This window comes from Gambusia affinis, linkage group LG08, assembly GCF_019740435.1.
Source record: "Gambusia affinis linkage group LG08, SWU_Gaff_1.0, whole genome shotgun sequence".
Lineage (NCBI taxonomy): Eukaryota > Metazoa > Chordata > Actinopteri > Cyprinodontiformes > Poeciliidae > Gambusia > Gambusia affinis.
The window spans coordinates 6,006,016-6,025,391 of record NC_057875.1 but is presented as its reverse complement, the minus strand read 5'-3'; the positions used below and the strand labels follow the sequence as shown (position 1 = coordinate 6,025,391).

General features: G+C 37.6%; 1 protein-coding gene and 1 long non-coding RNA gene across 3 annotated transcripts; both read right to left on the bottom strand.

Annotated features, from left to right (window-relative positions):
• Positions 1 to 2,655: 2,655 nt before the first annotated feature.
• On the bottom strand, positions 2,656 to 14,076 carry pkmb (pyruvate kinase M1/2b). 2 transcript variants are annotated; one of them, XM_044125621.1, is made up of 11 exons: positions 14,002 to 14,076; positions 11,748 to 11,926; positions 11,583 to 11,674; positions 9,089 to 9,220; positions 8,821 to 9,007; positions 7,232 to 7,502; positions 6,993 to 7,143; positions 6,567 to 6,719; positions 5,768 to 5,934; positions 3,091 to 3,272; positions 2,656 to 2,998 (listed from the first exon to the last, which is right to left on the bottom strand). In XM_044125621.1, the coding sequence occupies exons 1-11, from the start codon at positions 14,037 to 14,039 to the stop codon at positions 2,892 to 2,894; spliced, it is 1,659 nt and encodes a 552-aa protein (XP_043981556.1). In that variant the 5' UTR covers positions 14,040 to 14,076; the 3' UTR covers positions 2,656 to 2,891. The 2 variants fall into 2 exon arrangements, with proteins under 2 accessions (XP_043981556.1, XP_043981557.1); XM_044125622.1 differs by lacking the exon at positions 14,002 to 14,076 and adding an exon at positions 13,097 to 13,221.
• A 1,652-nt stretch (positions 14,077 to 15,728) lies between these two features.
• Positions 15,729 to 19,358, bottom strand: LOC122835486. Its single transcript, XR_006371315.1, has 3 exons — positions 19,062 to 19,358; positions 17,414 to 17,547; positions 15,729 to 15,847 (listed from the first exon to the last, which is right to left on the bottom strand). It is a non-coding gene; the product is annotated as an uncharacterized LOC122835486 (long non-coding RNA).
• Positions 19,359 to 19,376: the final 18 nt, after the last annotated feature.

Below are 19,376 nucleotides of genomic sequence, written 5' to 3'. Positions count from 1 at the left end.
TCCGATACGTATCCGATTCAAATGTGACTTTACGTCCAGGTCGCGTTCATCCGACCTGAACGTCATTGATACTCGACAAACGTCACTATTCTGCGTCCTGATGCGCAGAAGCGGGAAGAAAAACAACCACCATGGCGGACGCTGATATATATTAAATTGTAAATATGTCGGCTCCGGTTGGACAACAACTCCAAATGTGTAAGCTATGCTCCACCGTTAGCATCCATGTTTACTTCCGCAAACACTGAGCGCTACTTCGTCTTCTTTGTGGCAGTTGGCAGAACACTGAGCACGCTCTGTATGTGTGACGTTATTGCGCCCTCTACTGCGCATGCGGGACACTTTCAGATCTCACTGGAGAAAAAGGGATATATTTGGAAATGTGAACGACCGCGCCAAAACAGTCCGATTTGACAAAAAATCGGAATTGGGTCACTTCAGGCTGCAGTGTGAATGTAGCCTTGGTTTATCCCTCTGCATGTGTTTCTTCCGTGATTCTTCAAATCGGGAACCACAAGCACAGATCCAGCATAGTTAAAAAGTTTAGTTTATTTGGTAATGACATCTACTCTCCTTGTCAGACTGATTGTATTTTTTTGGTCTAATATAATTTTCTAACATATTTTGTCTCTTTAGCTGTAAACCATAATCATCAAACTTAACAGAAACAACAGCAATAAATGCATCATTGTCTGTGTCATGGATCTATATAAAACATTATTTAATATTTTATAAATATAAAATCAGTGGAGAACACTTTTTGATAATCTTCTAATTTATTGAGCTCCACCTGTGTGATTTTGGCTTTCGAGTCGTTACAAAAAGGGAACTGATTAAAAACTATCGAGGACATCTTGAAACCAGCAACGCACTGAGAATGATGTGAATGTTTCTTGCACCAGTCAAAGGGCTACCAGCAGTCACCGGGGCGCATGATCAACACTGAAACCCTGACGGGTCATATTGCTGCACATTTACCTCTTCCATTGTTTCATTGTTCGATTGTAAAATCTGACATCTGCTGCTTTGAGACGCTATGCTGAATCCAAAAGACTGCTTTATGAAACAACAGCGACATCCTTTTAGTAGTTAATGTGTTTAGCTGATTTGTTTTTCCATCCACCTCCCATCAGCGGGGTTTCACTTTATTTTAAATACATCCAGTGTCGAGGAGTAAAGTTATTGATCTGTTTATTAGTCTATTTCTCATTTTTGTTGCCTTTTTAATCACCAAATCTGATCATTTAATCTCCTGTATATTAGACACATTTTAGTTTAGCTACTGAATTTAATGCAATAAAAAACAGACATATGGTCAAATGATCTTGCGCCGAGCTGTGGGTTTCTTTTTGAAGAGCAGAGTGACGAGGACCAGAGGAAAATCTGATGGAAACGATGGCAGGGAGGGGGAGTCTCAGACTTTAAGCCGGATTATAAATCCAGAACAGCGCGGGGTCGTTCGCTGCCAAAATTCAAAATAGCCCGGGTTATAATCTGCCAGATACTCAATACAAAGAAAATTATTTCCCATGTTCACAGTCAGAAGTGGTGGATTAGCAAGTAAATAGGTATTTAATTTGGTGCTTCAGAGGTTAATTATGATACTTTTATATCGAATGTGTCGTCTAATAACTCACTTTGAAAACTTCTCTTACATTATTTTAGACTTCCTGTAAAGAACTTTGATTTATCCAAGTAGATTGTTTGATGATATAATGGAACATTTTTGCACATAATGTGAATAGTTTAATCATTAATGAAACTATTTGTCATCTACGAACTCCAGACTTTTCCTGGAGAGAAAATTTTTTATGTTTGGACATTGAGACACAAATGCAATGTTTTCTTGAAGCCCACAATAAAAATTAACTTGCATATTTTTAAACAGAACAACATAATTTAATTAAAAACAAACCAGAAGTTTAAATAATAAAACTAATAAACAGCAATATTTATATTTAAATGACTGCCTCATAAATTTAAAGAGCAGTCCAAACATTATTTGGGAACAAAATAGCAAATATTTGTGACTGAATCCGCTTTCTTTTAAATCTCATTTTGGTGTATGAGTTTTTATAAAGAGAAAATCACTAAGTAGCTGCGTTTCCATTATTTTCATATTCTAACGTTGAAAAACACAATTTAGCAATTGCAATGTCTCCTTTAACTCAGAAACGCAGTTAAAAATCACACTTGAATAAGTTTGCTCAATCGATCATCTTCCTACCACTTCCTGTTGTCTTCGTCGTCTCCATCAGCGGTAACGTCCATCTGATGATCACATGACTCCTGATGTGTTTCATTTGCAGCTTTGTGAAATACATCCAACCACAAACACTTTTTATTTAAAAAAAAATTGACATTTTTTTATAAATTGTGGTGTTTCCATTAAAAACTCCTAATTAGCATAATTAAAGGGTCAATGGAAACGCATCCAGTGGATTTTTCATCCAATGTTTTATCATATTTTATAGACTCCCATAATTTTATAGTTTTGGGCTTTTGGTTCCCGTACAAATATTTTTATGTATTTATTGGCCAAATGATCTTTATTTCCTAAAATGTTTGCGTTCAGTTCTTTAGCTTTGATCATTTTGGTCTAATTTCACCCAAACTTTACGTGAGTGGTGGCAAAATATGAGTAAAACAAACACATCTTATCCAACAGCTCCTTTTTATTTATCATGCCAATTAATTTTAAATATTTTATCAACTTAAAGTTCCACATATAACATGGGTGAAAACAAAACAGGATTTAGACAATAAACTGGACAAATTGGAGAAGGAATCATGGCGTTGCTGAGAATCTGCGCCTGGTTTGGACTCTGAGGTGGAAACCAGTCGAGGATGGAGGGAAGGGAGGTCAAAGGTGAGGGAAGAGTTAATCCAGCTCACGGCACCAGCACCACCCTCATGGTGTTGGTGTAGCCAGAGCCGGGGCGCCAGCCGGTCACAACAATGGCCACGTCGCCTGACTTGAAGAATTTACGGTATTTACCTGCAAAAAAAAAAAAGGTGTAAATTATTTTAAGTGGAAGAAAATTGTTTTGCTGAACTTTGAAACAAACGATCATCACATTTCCTGCTCACCAACTTCCAGGGCGAAGTTCACGCGCAGGTCGACGTCCTCGGCCCAGACGTCGTTGGCGGGCTTGGTGTAGAGCACCGGGTAGACGCCGCGGTACAGGTGGGCCTGGCGGGCCGTCATCCCGCAGCGGGTCACGGCGACGATGGGGGCGCGGGGCCGGTACCTGGACAGCAGGTAGGCTGACCTGCAGGGAGCAGCAGCGGCTCGTTACCTCAGCAGGAGCCAAACGTGGAGGGAGAATCCAGCACCCTGAACACACCAGTGATTCTGGTGGTGGCAGCATCATGTTGTGGGTTTGTGGTTCTTTGTCAAGCCTGCTTTACTATTTCTGTGGCCCTCTAGACAGGCCACACACAGTTAAATATTTGATCAGTTTTTGTGTGTTTAGAGCCAGATTACTTTAAATATTAAATTTTTAGAAGTACTCACTGAATTCATGTAACCCATTCTGCCCAACAACGATTTTAATGTTGGTTATCCCTCTGTTAAACTTCATTCTGGGAAAATGTTTCACCTTCCAGCAGGACAAACCCAAACATTCATCCAGAGCCATAATAGATGTTCAGACTAAAACCCAGTTGAAGATTTGTGGCCAGATATTTTCAGTTGCTTAAGTTTGAACTGAACTTGAGTGATTTTGCAGAAAAAATGGTCTGAATATTTTTAAAAGCTGTTAGAGACAGAAGCTGCAGGACTTTCTATTAGAGATGCACCGATCCACTTGTTTCACTTCCGATATCGATATCTGAGGTTTCCTATCGGCCAATCCGATACAGAAAAACAACTGAATTGATTTAAATCCTTTCTCCTTTAAAACACAGATATAAATGTGCTAAATTATTAACTTATTTGGTAACTGCATCAGTTCAGCACATTTAAATACGCCAAGTATGTAAAAACAAATCGATCAATTGTGCATTTAGGAGAGTAACGGCCAACTAGAAAATTTCTGAAGAAATTTAACTGGGGCCTGCCAAAGTGTGCCCGTCGGTTTGGACCCAGCGTTCTGATGCTAAAAATTAGCATCAATGCTAAGCTTAGCTGAATGGTAGTCAATAGCCCTTGGAGAGTCACAAGCATGTTAACTAACATGCACTTGCACCATTCAGTATGTTGAAATTAGTGTATAAGCTCAAATTAGCCAAAATGCTAATGAAAGCATAAATACTTTCAGTAACATGTGGAGTATCATTACAATGTTCTCTGTAATTTACTTACTCTATTCAGTATACTAAACATGGCTAATAACACAGAAAAATAGGTAATAGCTTAATTAAGCAATATGGCTAATGCTAATGATCTGCCTTGCTGTGCAAGGCAGTTCCATAACCTGAGAGAAGCAGATAATGCAGAATCACCACCTGTGGCGGTGCACTATCCATAGGGGCATATTGAGGCTTTTATTTTGAAATTTGCAGTAAGCTTCATATTAAATGCCCACACTAATCCAATGTGTAAGAGTGCTTTGGATAAACCAGTCACATAAAGCCAAATTCATATTGACGTGCTGTCTTCACTTTAAAAGAGATCACGGACGTATCTACAAAATGAAGTTTGAATGGTGTTTCTACATGAAGTTATGACGACACAAAAAATCCTCAAAAATAGGGTATTTTCAAGATTTAGTGGTTGCCTCGTCCCCTTGACAACGAGAGTTGCACCTGGTGAGCTCGTTAGTGATTTTGGGGTCGTTTTTTGCTTTTTACGTCACCATTGTAACTCAGAATCCCACCAAAAGTAATAGCATACCTCCCGGGATCGAGCCGCACGTTTTGATACCACTTTTGTGGGTGGGCTCGCAGCGGTACGAGCCGCATTCCGGGTGACGGAAGAAAAAGTTAAGAATAAAGAGGCATTCTATTAGGTGCAGAACAATAGGTGCCTGCCATGCAATGCGTGGAGGCACCTGGAGGCAGTGACTGACTTGCGACACAAGTCAGTCACTGCTCTCCTTATGCATTGCTATGGGCAGGCCCCAATTAAAATAAATAATACAGAAACTGAGTAAACAAAAGGTTGACTAGTTTAGCCCAACAGGTAAATTTAAACAACAACAAATCTTCTTTCGAATGGTTCAGAAAGTGCAATAAGGAATTTTAAATGTAATGTAAAATAAATAATAAAGCCTAGAATTAGACTGAAAAGATCAGTATTCATGGATTGGTCAGATTGGTACCAGACTTTTTACCAGTCTTCCTAACATTGTTATTTTTAGATGTTTTACCTCTCCACCTTCCTCTGCTTGTTTTAAATTGTCTCTCTGCTTTGTTCTGCTGCAGAGTGAAAAATCATTGAGCTGGAAAACATCCACGAAGCAACACAAAGTTCCTCCCCCACACTGAAGCAGCCATGAGATCCATTGTTAAAGCAGAAAGTATTTAAGCCGCTATAATCATCCGGTTGGTCCAGCTGACGCGTCTTCTGTGTCACATGCTGAGAGGAATGAACAGGGAGTTAAAATTAACCTGTAAAATGTCAGGGTTCACGTCTCAGAAGGTCACCAGCAGAAAGCAGATTGTGAAAGTTGGCACACTTCAGAGGTCGCCGTTAGAAGGAAGCGGAGGCGTTGGGATGGAGAAGTATCATAACGCAGCAGTCCGAGCGCCTGCGGCGGCGGCGGACCAAAGCGATGACTCAGAGAGCTGCTGATGGAAGCGGCGCGGCGCGGCGCGGCCGTACCTGCCCGTCTTGGTGAGCACAATGATGGCGCTGGCGCAGCACTTGAAGGAAGCCTCCACAGTGCCGATGGCGACGGACTCCGTGGGGTCACGGGTCAGGTTAGAGGTGCGTCGCAGCTCCTCGAACATCTGCCTGTGGAACATGGCGGCCTCGGCTTCGCGGGCGATCTGAACACAGGAAGCAGACATTTTTCAAAACAACTGGGCTGCAGCCGCAACTGCTGGGTTCAGCTGGTCTGCATTCACAGGACAAAAACATAAACAAACATTTCTAGCAGAAGAAGTCCTAAATATAATGTGGGAGTGTTAAACTCATGTTCATTCAGGCTGCATGAAAACCATGAATCTCCTCAAAAGGAAAAATCTACTGTAAAAAAGAATGGAACTACAACTTAAAAAATTTAGTTAATTTATTACATGTTACATTTATTTATGTTTGTGTAACATGACAACTTAATATATTTATTTGAATTAGTTGTATTGTAACAAATGAACTATATATTTTTATTTGATTTGTTTATTCATTGCAGAGAGGGTCTTAAAAACAAGAATCAGCAGGACAGAGAAAACATGCATACAAAACCAAGAACAACTTAAAACATACCACTTTACAAGCCTGCCACATTTATACTGACATTAAATTATGCAAATCTGGACTAACACATTACTGCTCCTGACTGGAATTATTTGAGCAGGAATAAATAATTTAGGAAACCTGTAATCTGTTAATCTACGCTGTAATAATCCTGTGAATCGCTGTGCTGTGCTGCTAGCCCTCAGCGTGTGTGAGCGGGTCTCACCAGGTGCTGGGTGCGCACCGCCTCCAGAGGGTAGTCTCCCTTGGCCGTCTCGCCGCTCAGCATGATGCAGTCGCTGCCGTCCAGCACGGCGTTGGCCACATCGGTGGCCTCGGCGCGGGTCGGGCGCGGCTTTTTGGTCATGCTCTCCAGCATCTTAACCGGAACCAAAACCAACTTTGTGTCATTTTATGTCTGACTTCACAAGCTGCCACACTTTAAAAAAGTAACTGTAGAATTTAGAGTAAAATACTGGCAGCAGGGCAGCCAGACAGATACTCTGATCTTTACAGTAACCTTTGTGTAATTTTATTATATTTTTACTGTGAATTTATTACTGCTGTACAGTATGTTTATTACAGTTGAACAGAAATTGTACTACATGGTTACTGTAATATCAGTACATTGTTGACATGCAGAGAATCAGACCTGTGTGGCGCAGATGATGGGTTTGCCGACCCGGTTGCATCGGCCAGTCATCATCTTCTGGGCGATGAACACCTTCTCTGTTGGGATCTCGATGCCTAGGTCGCCGCGGGCAACCATGATGCCGTCGCTGGCCTCCAGGATCTCATCAAACCTGACAGAAACGGTGAGAAACACCTTCAGTGAATCCAGAAGCTGGCGCTGTGAAGCAGCGTCAGCAGGACGGACGAAGAGCCGCCCACCGGCACACGCCCTCGTGGTTCTCCAGCTTGCTGATGATTTTGATGTCCTTTCCCTTCTCGCCCAGAACCTTCCTCACGGCGTGAACGTCGGCCGCCTTGCGGATGAAAGAGGCGAAGACCATGTCGATGTTCTGCTCCAGGCCGAACTGCAGGTCCTGGATGTCCTTCTCGGACAGAGCCGGCAGGTCGACGGCCGCGCCCGGCAGGTTGACGCCCTTCTTGCTGCCCAGCATGCCGCCGTTCTCAATCTCACACATCAGGTAGTCGCTCCCTTTAGATCACACCCAACACAAAGACAGAGATCCAAAGGAATAAAAACAGCGACACAATGTGTTTTATAACACTGTCGATTCTCAGAGAAAACTTCCCATACTTGGTCATAATGCAAACACAAACGGGCCTCTAACAACAAGAAATGGTGCTGGACGATAAACTGTCCCAGAAATTACTGCAATAAACAATAATATTGTTTTGAGTAGGGGTGCACCGATTTATCGGTGCCGATTTTCTTAATTTTGGGAGATCTGTGATCTGCCAATTTTCACATATGAAGCCGATCTTGTCCACCGATCTGATCTATCTCAGCTAATGTGTAAGAATCCACCTCTGTCCTCTTTTGCTCTCTGGTGAGGAAGGTTTGACTGACAGACTGGCTCACCAAGTTATGTCTGCACGTTTATAATTAACAATAATTGCCCCACTGTTGCCACATTGAGCAACATTTTAGACAAAAAAGTTGGTATCGGCCAAAATCGGAATTCAGTGACAGGAAGTATTTTATTTTTTAAGAAATATTTAAAGTATTGAGAGTAAAAGTACTTGTTGAATGTATGTGCTATAACAATAATCTAGAATATCTGTAAGTGTGACTACAGTATGTTTATTTTCTTTTAATGAACAATGCTAAATGTTTTTATTGGATTTACTCTGTGACACAGTTTACAACACAAAGGAATGATTTTACCTCTGGAAGTTTTTATTGAACAAAAAGTAAAACGAACTGTAAAAATATAAAATCTTCCCAAGTATTTTTCAAATTTTTCATTTAATTTCTAGTTTCTAAATATTTAAGTTCACTTAAAATAAGAGAAAACTAACATAAGTAACTTTTCAGCAAGAAATATGAGCTTTTTAAGTCAATAATTCTTGAATATTGATGGAAAAGTTCCATAGGCAGATTATTTCACTTATAAAATATGGGAAGAGTGAAATAATCTGCCAGTGGAACCAGTACTTTTCCATCAGTTTTAAGGAATTAGTGACTTAAAACAAGTTCTTATTTCTTGCTGAAAAATTGCTGGTTTTGTTAAGATATTTGCGCTCTAATCTAGATCAAAAATACTTGGGAAGATTGAATGTTTTTGCAGTCAATGTGTTATTTTAACTGCAGTAAACACATTGAAGCCAGTAATATTTTTATTTGCTGACACTAACGATGGATCTCATGTTTTCTCTAAAGGTATATTTATGAACGTCTGTCAAAACACCTCTAGTTTCAACATGGCAAAATGTGAAGAAGTTTAGGGGTAAAATTACTTTTGCAGAATATTCTACACGAACAAAGAGTAGCTGTTTGTTTCCGCTCTTACCGACTTCTTTAACTTTGAGTGAAATCAGACCGTCGTCTATGTAGACGTGGCTGCCGATCTCCACCACCTTGACGATGTTTTTGTAGTCGAGCCACAGAGTTTTGTCATCGCAGTTGTCCTTGTGCTGATCGTTTGTTGTGACCTTGATGGTTTCGCCCTTTTTGAGCTCCACCTCAGCAGTGCCGCTCTGATAAAAACATAGAGCCATTGCAGTCATTAGTCCTCCATAAATCAAACACTTGCCTCGTGTAATTTGGCAGGAACTCACGCCCTTGATGAGACCGGTCCTGATTTCTGGTCCCTTGGTGTCCAGAGCGATGGCCACCGGCCTGTATTCAATAGATCCGGGCCCAAAGCTCTCGGTTGCCTCGCGGATATTCTTGATAGTCTCTGCATGGTACTGAGAAACAAAAAGATTTCACAATAATCCTTCAAACCTCTGTAGGTCTACTCCACAAAAATGCAAAATCTTACCAAGTATTTTTGGTTGCAGTTTCTGGTGTCTTAGCCGACTTAAAATTAGACAAAAATAACTTAAAAGTAACTTTTCAGCAAGAAATAAGATCTTATTTTAAGCCAATAATTCCTCAATATTGATGAAAAAAATGTTTGTTCTACTGACAGATTAGGAGTTGCTAGGCGGCTGGGGTTACCTAGCAACCAGCCAAGACCAATACGTCACCTAGCAACCAAGTACTACTTCCACTAGCAGATTATTTCACTTATAACAAGACATTTTTTCCATGTTATAAATGAAATAATCTGCCAATGGAACTAGAACTTTTTCATCAATTTTAAGAAAAATATTGACTTAAAACAAGCTAATATTTTTTTTTAAAGTTAGTTGTATCTTAGTTGTGTTAGTCTTGTTTCAAGTCTACTAAGATTTTTGCAATAGAAACAACACCAAAAATACGTGGTAAGACGTTGCGTTGAGGCAGTGTGCAATGGATGGATTTAAATTTTAATGGGCAGCATCTCCAGCCACCTTGGTGTCATTTTATAACAGTCAAGTAACTATGTTAAATTCAGTTGTTATAAAAATGCTGTATATCAAATATGACTTAAAAACAAATTTAAGTCATGACGTCCTGAATTTGTAATTTAAAATTTTGCCTCTGTCTCTTTAAGAAACTCCAGCTCTTTCTGAAACTCCACCTTCAGAAAATCACCTCCTCTATTGACTCTTTAACAATGTTTTTACCACCAGGTGTTTGCTAACTGCTGCTGGCTAGTCTGAAGGAGCTGACTTGTGGAGTTGGAAGGTGGAAACTGCAGCTCTGACTGCGTCACGAAGGCGGGGCTAGGTCCACCTAGGCGTTTAACAGCTGAATGGTTGGCATGGAGATTAAAAGATTTCTCAAACACGCATGAAATAATCAAAACACCCCTCCAGGGAATAACATTATAACATGATGTAAAGCTAAAAAACAGCCTTTAACAAACTCCAAACACTGACTTTTATTTCTGCAGGCAAAAACTCATCTGGAATCGTTTCCCGTTCCCAAAGCGTAAACTGGAGCAACAGGTGGTCACATTGTCAGGCAAACTAAAAACAGAATTAGCAGAGCAGCAGCATATTTTTAGCGCAGGACCTTCAGCCTAGCTGTGCTTTAAATGCACACTTTGAGCTGCTGGACTGCATCACTTCAACTCCTGCTGTTCAACTGTAAAAAATGGCAACAGGCAAATTAAAGTATCACAAGCAAAAATCTCCCAGAGAAGAAGAGTGAGCGCAGCCTGCTGCTCCTTCTCTACATGCTCTCCACTGCCACTGTTGCTGGAGCCGCTTTCCTATTTATAGCTGACAACTGCCACACCAACCAGACAAAGGTCATGTCTATTTTCCCTCTCACCTCAAAACGAATCATTTGGTTGTCATTTTCCAAAGGCATTATTATTATTCACTAAACAGAAGATCGGGTTTATATATATTTTTAATTCAATCCATCAGGTCTGACCTGTGTTACTCGAAGGGCTGCAGTTAACTTTCAAAGCTCCAAGTCAGGATTCTGGACGTCCGCTCAGGTGTCAGTCAGCGGGGTCGTGACTTTTAAAGGTGAAGTGTCAGAGAGTTAAGGTCAGCGGCTGACCGTCCGAAGAGTTTTTATCCTAAGATACAGGCGGAGTGCTGAAGGGTCAACTACGAGCTCTGAGATCATGTAACCGACGGTTAGCAGGCGGCAGGACACATGCCAGCCTGATTTAGTGAATCTTCAGATCTTCAATCTGCTGCTGCACTGTTTTTATCAGTGTTTAGCTTTAAAATATGATAGTAAATCAATATTGACATGTATCTATGGCTGTCACAAGCAGCAATACACCAATTAATCCCACCATGGATTAAACTGAGCTCAATAATTTAAATTAGCATGGTTTATTGTTTTTCTCTTTTCTACCAAAAACTGGATGAAAAAATTCTTCAGTCTGGTGTTTTGGTCTCAACTAACCCAATTTTTGAAGGACAACATTGTTTGCAGAGACTTTATTATTAATTTTATTTGTTGTTGCTGTTGTTTTATTTATTTTTGGATATTTAAAATGTCTTCCAGCTCCAGTGTTAAATGTTTATTAGACTTTAAAGTTTATTGATGTTTGAGAATCTGTTCTTGCATTATTATGCCATTATTACCACTATATTACTTAAAAATGGTTTCAAAACAACAGTATTACCATTTATCTCAATAACTCCTGGGACGATTTATCATCCAGGAATGCTTAAGGCGACAGGCCTGCATACGTCTCGTTGCTTCTTTACTCACTTCATGTGTACCGTGAGAGAAGTTCATTCTTGCAACGTTCATCCCAGCTTTGATCATTTCTTTGGCCATCTCCACGGATCTGGAGGCAGGTCCTACGTAACAAAGCAGGCTTGTTAACATGCCGTGATGAACAGAGAATCTGCGCGCTGCGGTGATTTGTCTGACCGATTGTGCAGATGATGCCAGTGTTGCGAGACACGGCCGGCTCGGAGTTGATGTCCAGCAGGCACATGTGCTCGATGAAAGTGTCGGCCAAAGCAGCAGGGAGCTGCTGGGTCTGCATGATGGTAGGGGCAGCATCCTTTGACTTGGACATGTTTGGATTGGGGTCTGCAGGGATCGTCCTGGCGACACAAAGGAAGGCCCGATGTGACACGTGACCAACATGTTTTCGTAATATTTGTAAGTTGTTGAAGCAGTTGATTTGAATTTTGTGTTAATCTTGTTTGTGTCTTAAGAATTACCTTTATGTATTTTTAGGAATGTTTGTAAAGGATTCTTATAGTAATGTCTGACCTGAGATCCTTAAACATTGCTGATCTGTGTGATTTTGATCAAATGTAATGTCTGTTCAATTGTTGACTGTGTTTTCTTTAAAATGTTGTAAGATTTTGTTTTTATTATGTAAAGCTGCTGAAATGTGCTACATAAATAAACTTGATTAATATAATAAAACTTGATGTCTATTTATGATTTTTGATTTTCATTGCTGTAGGTTAGAGCATAGTGTTCAGCTTTGGAAGAGGTGCCTGCATGACGTTTGCATTTTTTTTTTTTTAAACGCATGAAAACAACCAGAAACAATAGAGAAAACATAAAAAACCTGTCTCTAAAAAATAGCTTTCTCTTATTATAGATAACTTATAGTTCTTATTTGAAGCATCAGGTTAAAGGAGCTCAGAAAATTGCTTCTGTAAAAGACAGAAAAATACAGGGTGCCCCTGATTTCCTGCCTTTCAGTGACATTGAACACAATAACAGAACCAAGGGAGAAACATAAACAGTTTTTTTGCTGCTAAAATGAAATAATGATTGAAAATCCTCCACTGAGTTAAAATGTAATTCTAAGTGGCTGACATATTCCTGTCATCAGGATTTTCTCTCTTGGAAATTATCATGTAAATTTAATCTACCATGAAACATATAAATTGAAATAAACTGTCTCCGGTCACGTTAAATATCTATTTCTCAAAGTAACTGACATGTGGCGTCAACAGGTTTGCTAAAGGTCACTACTAAAAATATATGAACCTAAAACAGTTAAATAGCCAGATGGATGCCATAGTTCACAGAGCAGCAGGTAAAACTCGCAGATGTTAGATTATTTTTAAAGAATAATGAATTTTATTATTTAATTAATAAAGACGCAAACTAAGACGTTACGTCAACATTTGCAAAATGAAAACAAGTAAAAAACTTGCAAAGAAAAAAAAATAAAAACTACAATAAATAAACATAAAACAGTATATTACCGTGCTGTTTAGTATGTTTTAAGGCACCCCAATTTCGCTTACCTACTGGGTGAACTTTGCAGGGGACCAAGGCGCCACCCTCCCTGCTGGAGCTCCTGCGTTTTATTCCAACAGGGACTACTTTCTTGTGCGCATTAAGCAGCTTCTGACACCGGACACCCCGTGCGCGATGTTTGGGGACCAGATAGCTGCACAGGTCATCTAAGGTGGACGAACTTAACGCATGACGTTTGGTGTACTACATTTTATATTATTTAATTAAAGAAAGCCTTAAAGTTAACCAAATATTGAGTCGGATGGAGGGCAGGTGCAATTTCTCTTCCCCTGACCAATCACTTCGCTTTCAGATTATTATACTAATGCAGAAACATTTCTTAAAATCGTTCAATCTTCAACCTGATTTTCTGTAATATCAATCTTTAAACAAAGATGTTTATTATTTATTTTTATTTCCTTGTGCCTTCTTTTTCTTCTATGAAATGGACTAAAATTGACTAAATTAGCCCTCCGACCTCTAAACTTATCTTGTAAACATTTAAAATAAAAACAAACAAACTTTAAAGTCTTCCAGATGCTATACTGCTAATAAAATGTAAATATGAAAGATAGAAAGGAAGGAAAAAATCTTTATTTTGTTTACTAAAATAATTGTGTAACACGTGACTAGCTAGACGTCCGATAAAATGCTTCCTTTTCTTAAATGTATTTAATAAACCTATTTTTGTAACTGAAATGCAACAGAAGGAAAAATTAGTTCACAAGATTAACGCTGAACTCTAAACGTTGTTGTAACTGAAATATAACAGAAATATGCTTTACTAGCCGCTAAGTTAAAAAAAAAAAGCAACCAAAAAAGAAAAAAATAACATGTACACTGTTCTACATTTTATCAACAAAAGAGAAAACAACAACACGTCAAAATGTCTTCCAAACACACAAATACTTACATAACAGGGCGTTTTCCTGCGTGATGAGCAAATAACATTGAAAACGTTAATTAGCCAAAATTCTTGTGAAGTTACCAGAAAAAAATACGACAAAGATTGTTTGATACGAAGAGCGCTCACTCGGTCATATTTCTGCAAATATAATGAGACATAGGTGGTTTGTAACACTGATCACATTTCAAATCATTTGGCATTCTAAAAAAGGATTTAGTCTTACAATTATTAACCTATTAAGGTAACTTATTTTCACTTTAAACTCTTTTACAGTATTTGACAGAATAGCATCACAGGAATATAAGATTCCATAAAATATCCTTATTTGATTGGGTCTTGCTAACTGTTTTGCAGAAATATGGGAAAAGTTGTCCTTGTGTTAAGATTTTCTCGTTCTTAAATAGGACTGAGTCTGAGGGTCATTGTAGGTAGCAGAAAAAAAATAAGAATATATTTCTGACAAAAATCTAATAAATTTTGACATTAATCTTATAATTTTTCAAGAAAAATACTCAGAAATTTCTGAGATCCAAAAGTAAAAAATTTGCTAGAAAAATTCAGAAATTTTTTGAGTAATCTCGGAAATTTTCTATACAGAGATTCAGAAATTTCTCAGCTCCAAAAGACAAAAAATTGGTAAGCAGAGAAATTTTGAGATTAATCTCAAAGAGAAAATTACTTGGACAATTCTGAGCTTTAAAAGTAAAAAAAAAAAAAAATGCTAAAAGAAATCAAGACATTTTGAGTTTAATCTCAGAAATTTTGTAGAAAAAAGATACATTTTTCAAAGTTGAAAATTTTCAATTTTTGGAAATTTTTCTGAATTTCCAAAGTCTAAACTTCCAACTTTTGATACTCAGAAAATTCAGAGATTTTTCTCACAAACTGACGCCTTTTTGAACTCAGAAACTTCCATGTTTTTTATTCTAGAAAATTTCTGAGATTAATCCAAAGATTTCTGAGTTTTTTGGCAGAAATGTACTCCTCCTATTTACCTATCTGAACATTGAATATTATAACATGGTTTTAAATACAAATATTTAATTATTGAGTCAGTCGGTAATATATTTCATTGAATTGAGATAAAGGTCTTAAATAAGAGCACTGCAAAAACACAAAATCTTATGTTTTTTCAAGTAGTTTTGGTCTAGTTTTTAAAAAAAATATCTTAAACTAAAACTAATTTAAAAGTAACTTTTCCGCAAGAAAAAAAGCGATTTTCTGAAGTAAATAATTCCTTAATATAGAAAAAGTACTAGTTCTATTGACAGATAAATTAACTTATGGAAAAAATATCTTGCTATAAGTGAAAAAATCTGCCAACGGAACGAACACTTTTTCATCAATATTAAGAAATTATTTGCTGAAAACAAGCTCAGATTTCTTGCTGAAAGGTTACTTGTAAGTTAGTTTTGTCTTGTTTCAAGTGCACTAAGATGTTTGCATTAGAAAAGAAATACTTGGCAAGACTTTGTGTGTTTGCAGTGTAATCACTTCTTCTTAGTCCTTTTCAAAAATAAAAGTAGTGGCAAGCAAATTATTTGGCTCTTGGTTATGTATGCACATGTTTTTTTTTTTTGTCCTACTTGTTTTTTTGTTTGTTTGTTTTTTAGCTATTTGAAATAAATAAATACAGATACAAAAAAATCTACGATGGGCTTGACACAGTCATACTTAAATGAATAATTATTATCCTTAGTTCATAAACAAACAACAATAAACAGTCTGTTCAGTAGTTTTTATGTCTGTCTTCTCTCAGAAGTCTTTTTCATTTTGTGTTTTTTAGATCAGCAAGGTTTCTCTTCTAGCTGCCACGCATGGCGTTCTTCAGAGACCCGATGGAGTTATTACCCTGTCGGGAAACAGACAGGCGATGACTCAAGTGCATGTAACCTTATTATCGATCAACTCGGTGGGTAGGACACCAACAATATAGAAACTTATTGAAATTTCTGGTTAGACTCAGGCAGAAACTTCACCAAAAATAGAGGGTGGATGTTCACCTCCGTCTGGCTGTCATGTTGTCATGATAAATCATGTCACACAGATCTGAGCGAGCCCTAGTTCCAAGACACATATCTAACATACCGTAGCTCACATAAAATCAAACCCTCCCAATGGCTGTTTTTAGCATATACCTACAGATTCCTGTCTGGGAATAAATATGGTCAAGATGTGGTGTCTCATTACTTTCTGGAAATGCAGCCAATACAAGGGGAAAGGAGTTTGTCTTTTCTTTTTTACCAAATCCAGAACATGCACTTCGAAAACACAAAATCTTATTAAGTATTTTTGATCTAGTTTCTGGTGAAAATATTGTAATATATTTGCAACAAGTACCCTTTTAGCAAGATATAAGAGCTTGCTTTAAGTCAATAATTCCTTAATATTGATGAAAAAGTACTGGTTCCACTTATAACATGGGAAAATAGCTTGTTATAACTGAAATTAATACTTTTTACATCATTATTAAGGCATTATTTACTTAAAACAAGCTCTTATATTTTTCTGAAATGTTACTTGTAAGATAATTTTGTCTTATTTCAAGTAAAGAAGGATATTTGCACTAGAGACAAGTAAAACTTACTTGCTAAAATGTTTGTTTTTGCAGTGTGGATAATTTTAATTCTGAAAACAAACAAACATGACAAATACTTGTTTTAATTCCCAGATCGAAGAAAAACCTCACTATGTTTTCATATAATTTAACAAGGCTAAATTTGCTGAGTTTTTGCACAAATGGCCAAAGGTTCAAAACTTAAGACTATGGATTTAACTTTAAATTAAAACTCACATCCCCCAAAGCAACAAATAAACTTAGAAATTGGCCAATATTTTGCAGCATGTAAGGACTTTCATTTTTTAGGAAGGAGAAAACTGATTCCAAACTGTTACCCAGTACAGAAAAGGATACATTTACACACTGTAAATCCAGAAGAAGCCACAGAGAAAATGCACAACTCCACTCAGAGTTCATCTGAAGTCTAGAATAATAATAACATCAAACAGATTAACAATTACAGCTGTCCTGAAGCGCAACACAACCCATTACAACTATAGAACAAAACCTAAGGTCATGAAAGTCTCTTCGAGTCATATTTAATTTCATGTGTCCATTTCCTATAATTGTAAACACTGGCTAAAATGCAGTGCAACAGTAAAAAGCTGTGAAACCAGAATGTGGGACACGCTCAACAACTCAGCTCCAGCTCCCTCTTGTGGTCGATTGACTGAACTGTGTTAAACCTCCTTTAATTTCCTCTGTCTGCAGTTTTATTCTGGACGATGAAACTAGATAAACTGCTGAAGTATTGTAACCTGATTAGCCCCTGACAAGTCATTTATTGCAGACGTGTGAACGTTATGCAGACGTCACTTGATATAAATTAGAAGACCAAGTCCATTTTTGTTGCCTTACACAAGATCACGTCGCATAGTACGTGCTTCAAGAAGGAAATCCAGATCGTCCTTGGGGTTCCCGGAGCATATCCAGTTCAGAAGGGATGAGCAACTATTCACAGACGTTCTCCAGTTCATCTGGCTCAGCTTCAGCTATTTTCCAAAGAATAAAGCACAAAAATGTTAGAGGAAACTGCATCATTTTCCTTCCACTCCACAATAAGGCTGCAAGAAACGATTATTTTAGTTAAGAATTAACACATCGATTATTCTGACCGTTAACTGGATGGAAACAATCTGGCACATTCTGCAGATTTTTCATTTAAGTCTAATTGATATTAGAAGCACATTAAAATATGCAAATAAACAAACAATCTAATTTTTAAAAAATAAGAAAATAAACATTTTATCATCAAATAATACAACAACCCCCTAGTATGTTTGATCATTTGTAGCAAAAAAGAAATACAAACAACAACATTTATAAGTACTCAGTCCTTTCTGCTTTACGTATTGAGATATTGTAGGGCTAGTCTGTCAATATTCTTTTCAGATTACCAGATTTCTAAATGTAAAGTAAAAGGTTCTAAATGGAAATTTTTTCTTTTTTTTTTTCTTTATAGAATTTGAACCAGGTGACACTAAAACTGTCAGTTGAGGATATTTTGGTAGAACATATTTAAGACAAAGGATTTTTAAACATCTTAAATAAAAATATATATTTACATTTTGTACAGTTTTGACTTAATTACAGCTCTGAATATGTTATTCTTTCAGAAATTGGCCTTATTTTGAGTCTGTATCCTCTAGCTAACTGTTAATTGATTACCAAATTAGCTGACTGTTATTTTAATAATCATCACATTAATCAGATTCATCGTTTAAGCCCTATTTCAAAATTGTTATTATTATTTTCTCCTTTGTGTTATTTTATTCAATATTACATTTGAATAGAATATATTGAAGTGTGTGGTTATAATGAGGGAAAATATGAAAAGGTTAAAGTTGTGTGAATACTTTTGCAGCATACTTTGGAGAGAATACATATAAGTAGTTTTGAGGAAATTGTAGAATAATTACTGGAGAACTATTCAACACATTCAAATAACACACAACTTATCATCTGTGTGATGATGTGAGAGCTCTGGTGGAGTCAGCTGCACATTGTCCAATAAAACATCCCCCCATCATCCTCCTAACACTTCCTGTAGTCTTCTTTGTGTTTTCGCCAGTAGTAATATCTGGCTGCTGATTATGTGTGATACGGAGAAAAGTGTCTCCATTACAGTTTTGCTAAATGCATTTAGCAAAACCTGGCTTTTATCAACAAGCTTGAGGGTTTGTTTGTTTGTTTTTTTAAATCAAAATTTGTGTTTCCATTAAGCAAATTTATTTTTGTAATTTCAATTTGCGCAGTTCTATGGTTAATCAAAACACAAGTTGATGTTGGTGAACACAACCACAGAGCAAACTGCTCAGTTTGAACTGAATAATTTCTTGTTGGTTCCAAATTTCTTTTGTGCACCTTAGTTGTGCCTATGTACGCAGCATGAAGCTAGCCGATTGAGAAACTAGCTTCTTGGGGACTAATGATTTTAATTTTTTCCAATTACTAAAGTCTGCCAGTATTCTTTGTAATGCACCAGTTGGAAGCTGTGAAAGCTTACCTCAAGCTGCCTGAGCTGTGAACAACCATTACCCATTGAAGAGAAAATAGCCGATCTGAACGGGGCGGTGCTAATGCTAATTCAGTATTTGGAAGTGTTGGCTAATACGGACTGAAAGGCTTCCTTCACTTTCTCCACCACCATTGCTGAACAATTCTACGGCTACGTTTACACTGCAGACTTTAATGCTCAATACCTATTTTTTTTTCCATGAAATCCCAATTTTTTTCAACGTGGTCGTTTGCACTTCCAGTTATCTTCGACTTGATCTCCGTCTGAACAACCAACGAGCTGAAAGTGTCCCGCACGCGCTGT

Coding starts and splice junctions, on each gene's coding strand:
- pkmb (XM_044125621.1), bottom strand. CDS start 14,039: ATGTTATTTGCTCATCACGCAGGAAAACGCCCTGTTAT. Junction 9,221..11,582: donor TCTCTCACGGTACACATGAA/GTGAGTAAAGAA, acceptor TTTGTTTCTCAG/TACCATGCAGAGACTATCAA. Junction 2,999..3,090: donor GAACTTCGCCCTGGAAGTTG/GTGAGCAGGAAA, acceptor TTTTTTTTGCAG/GTAAATACCGTAAATTCTTC.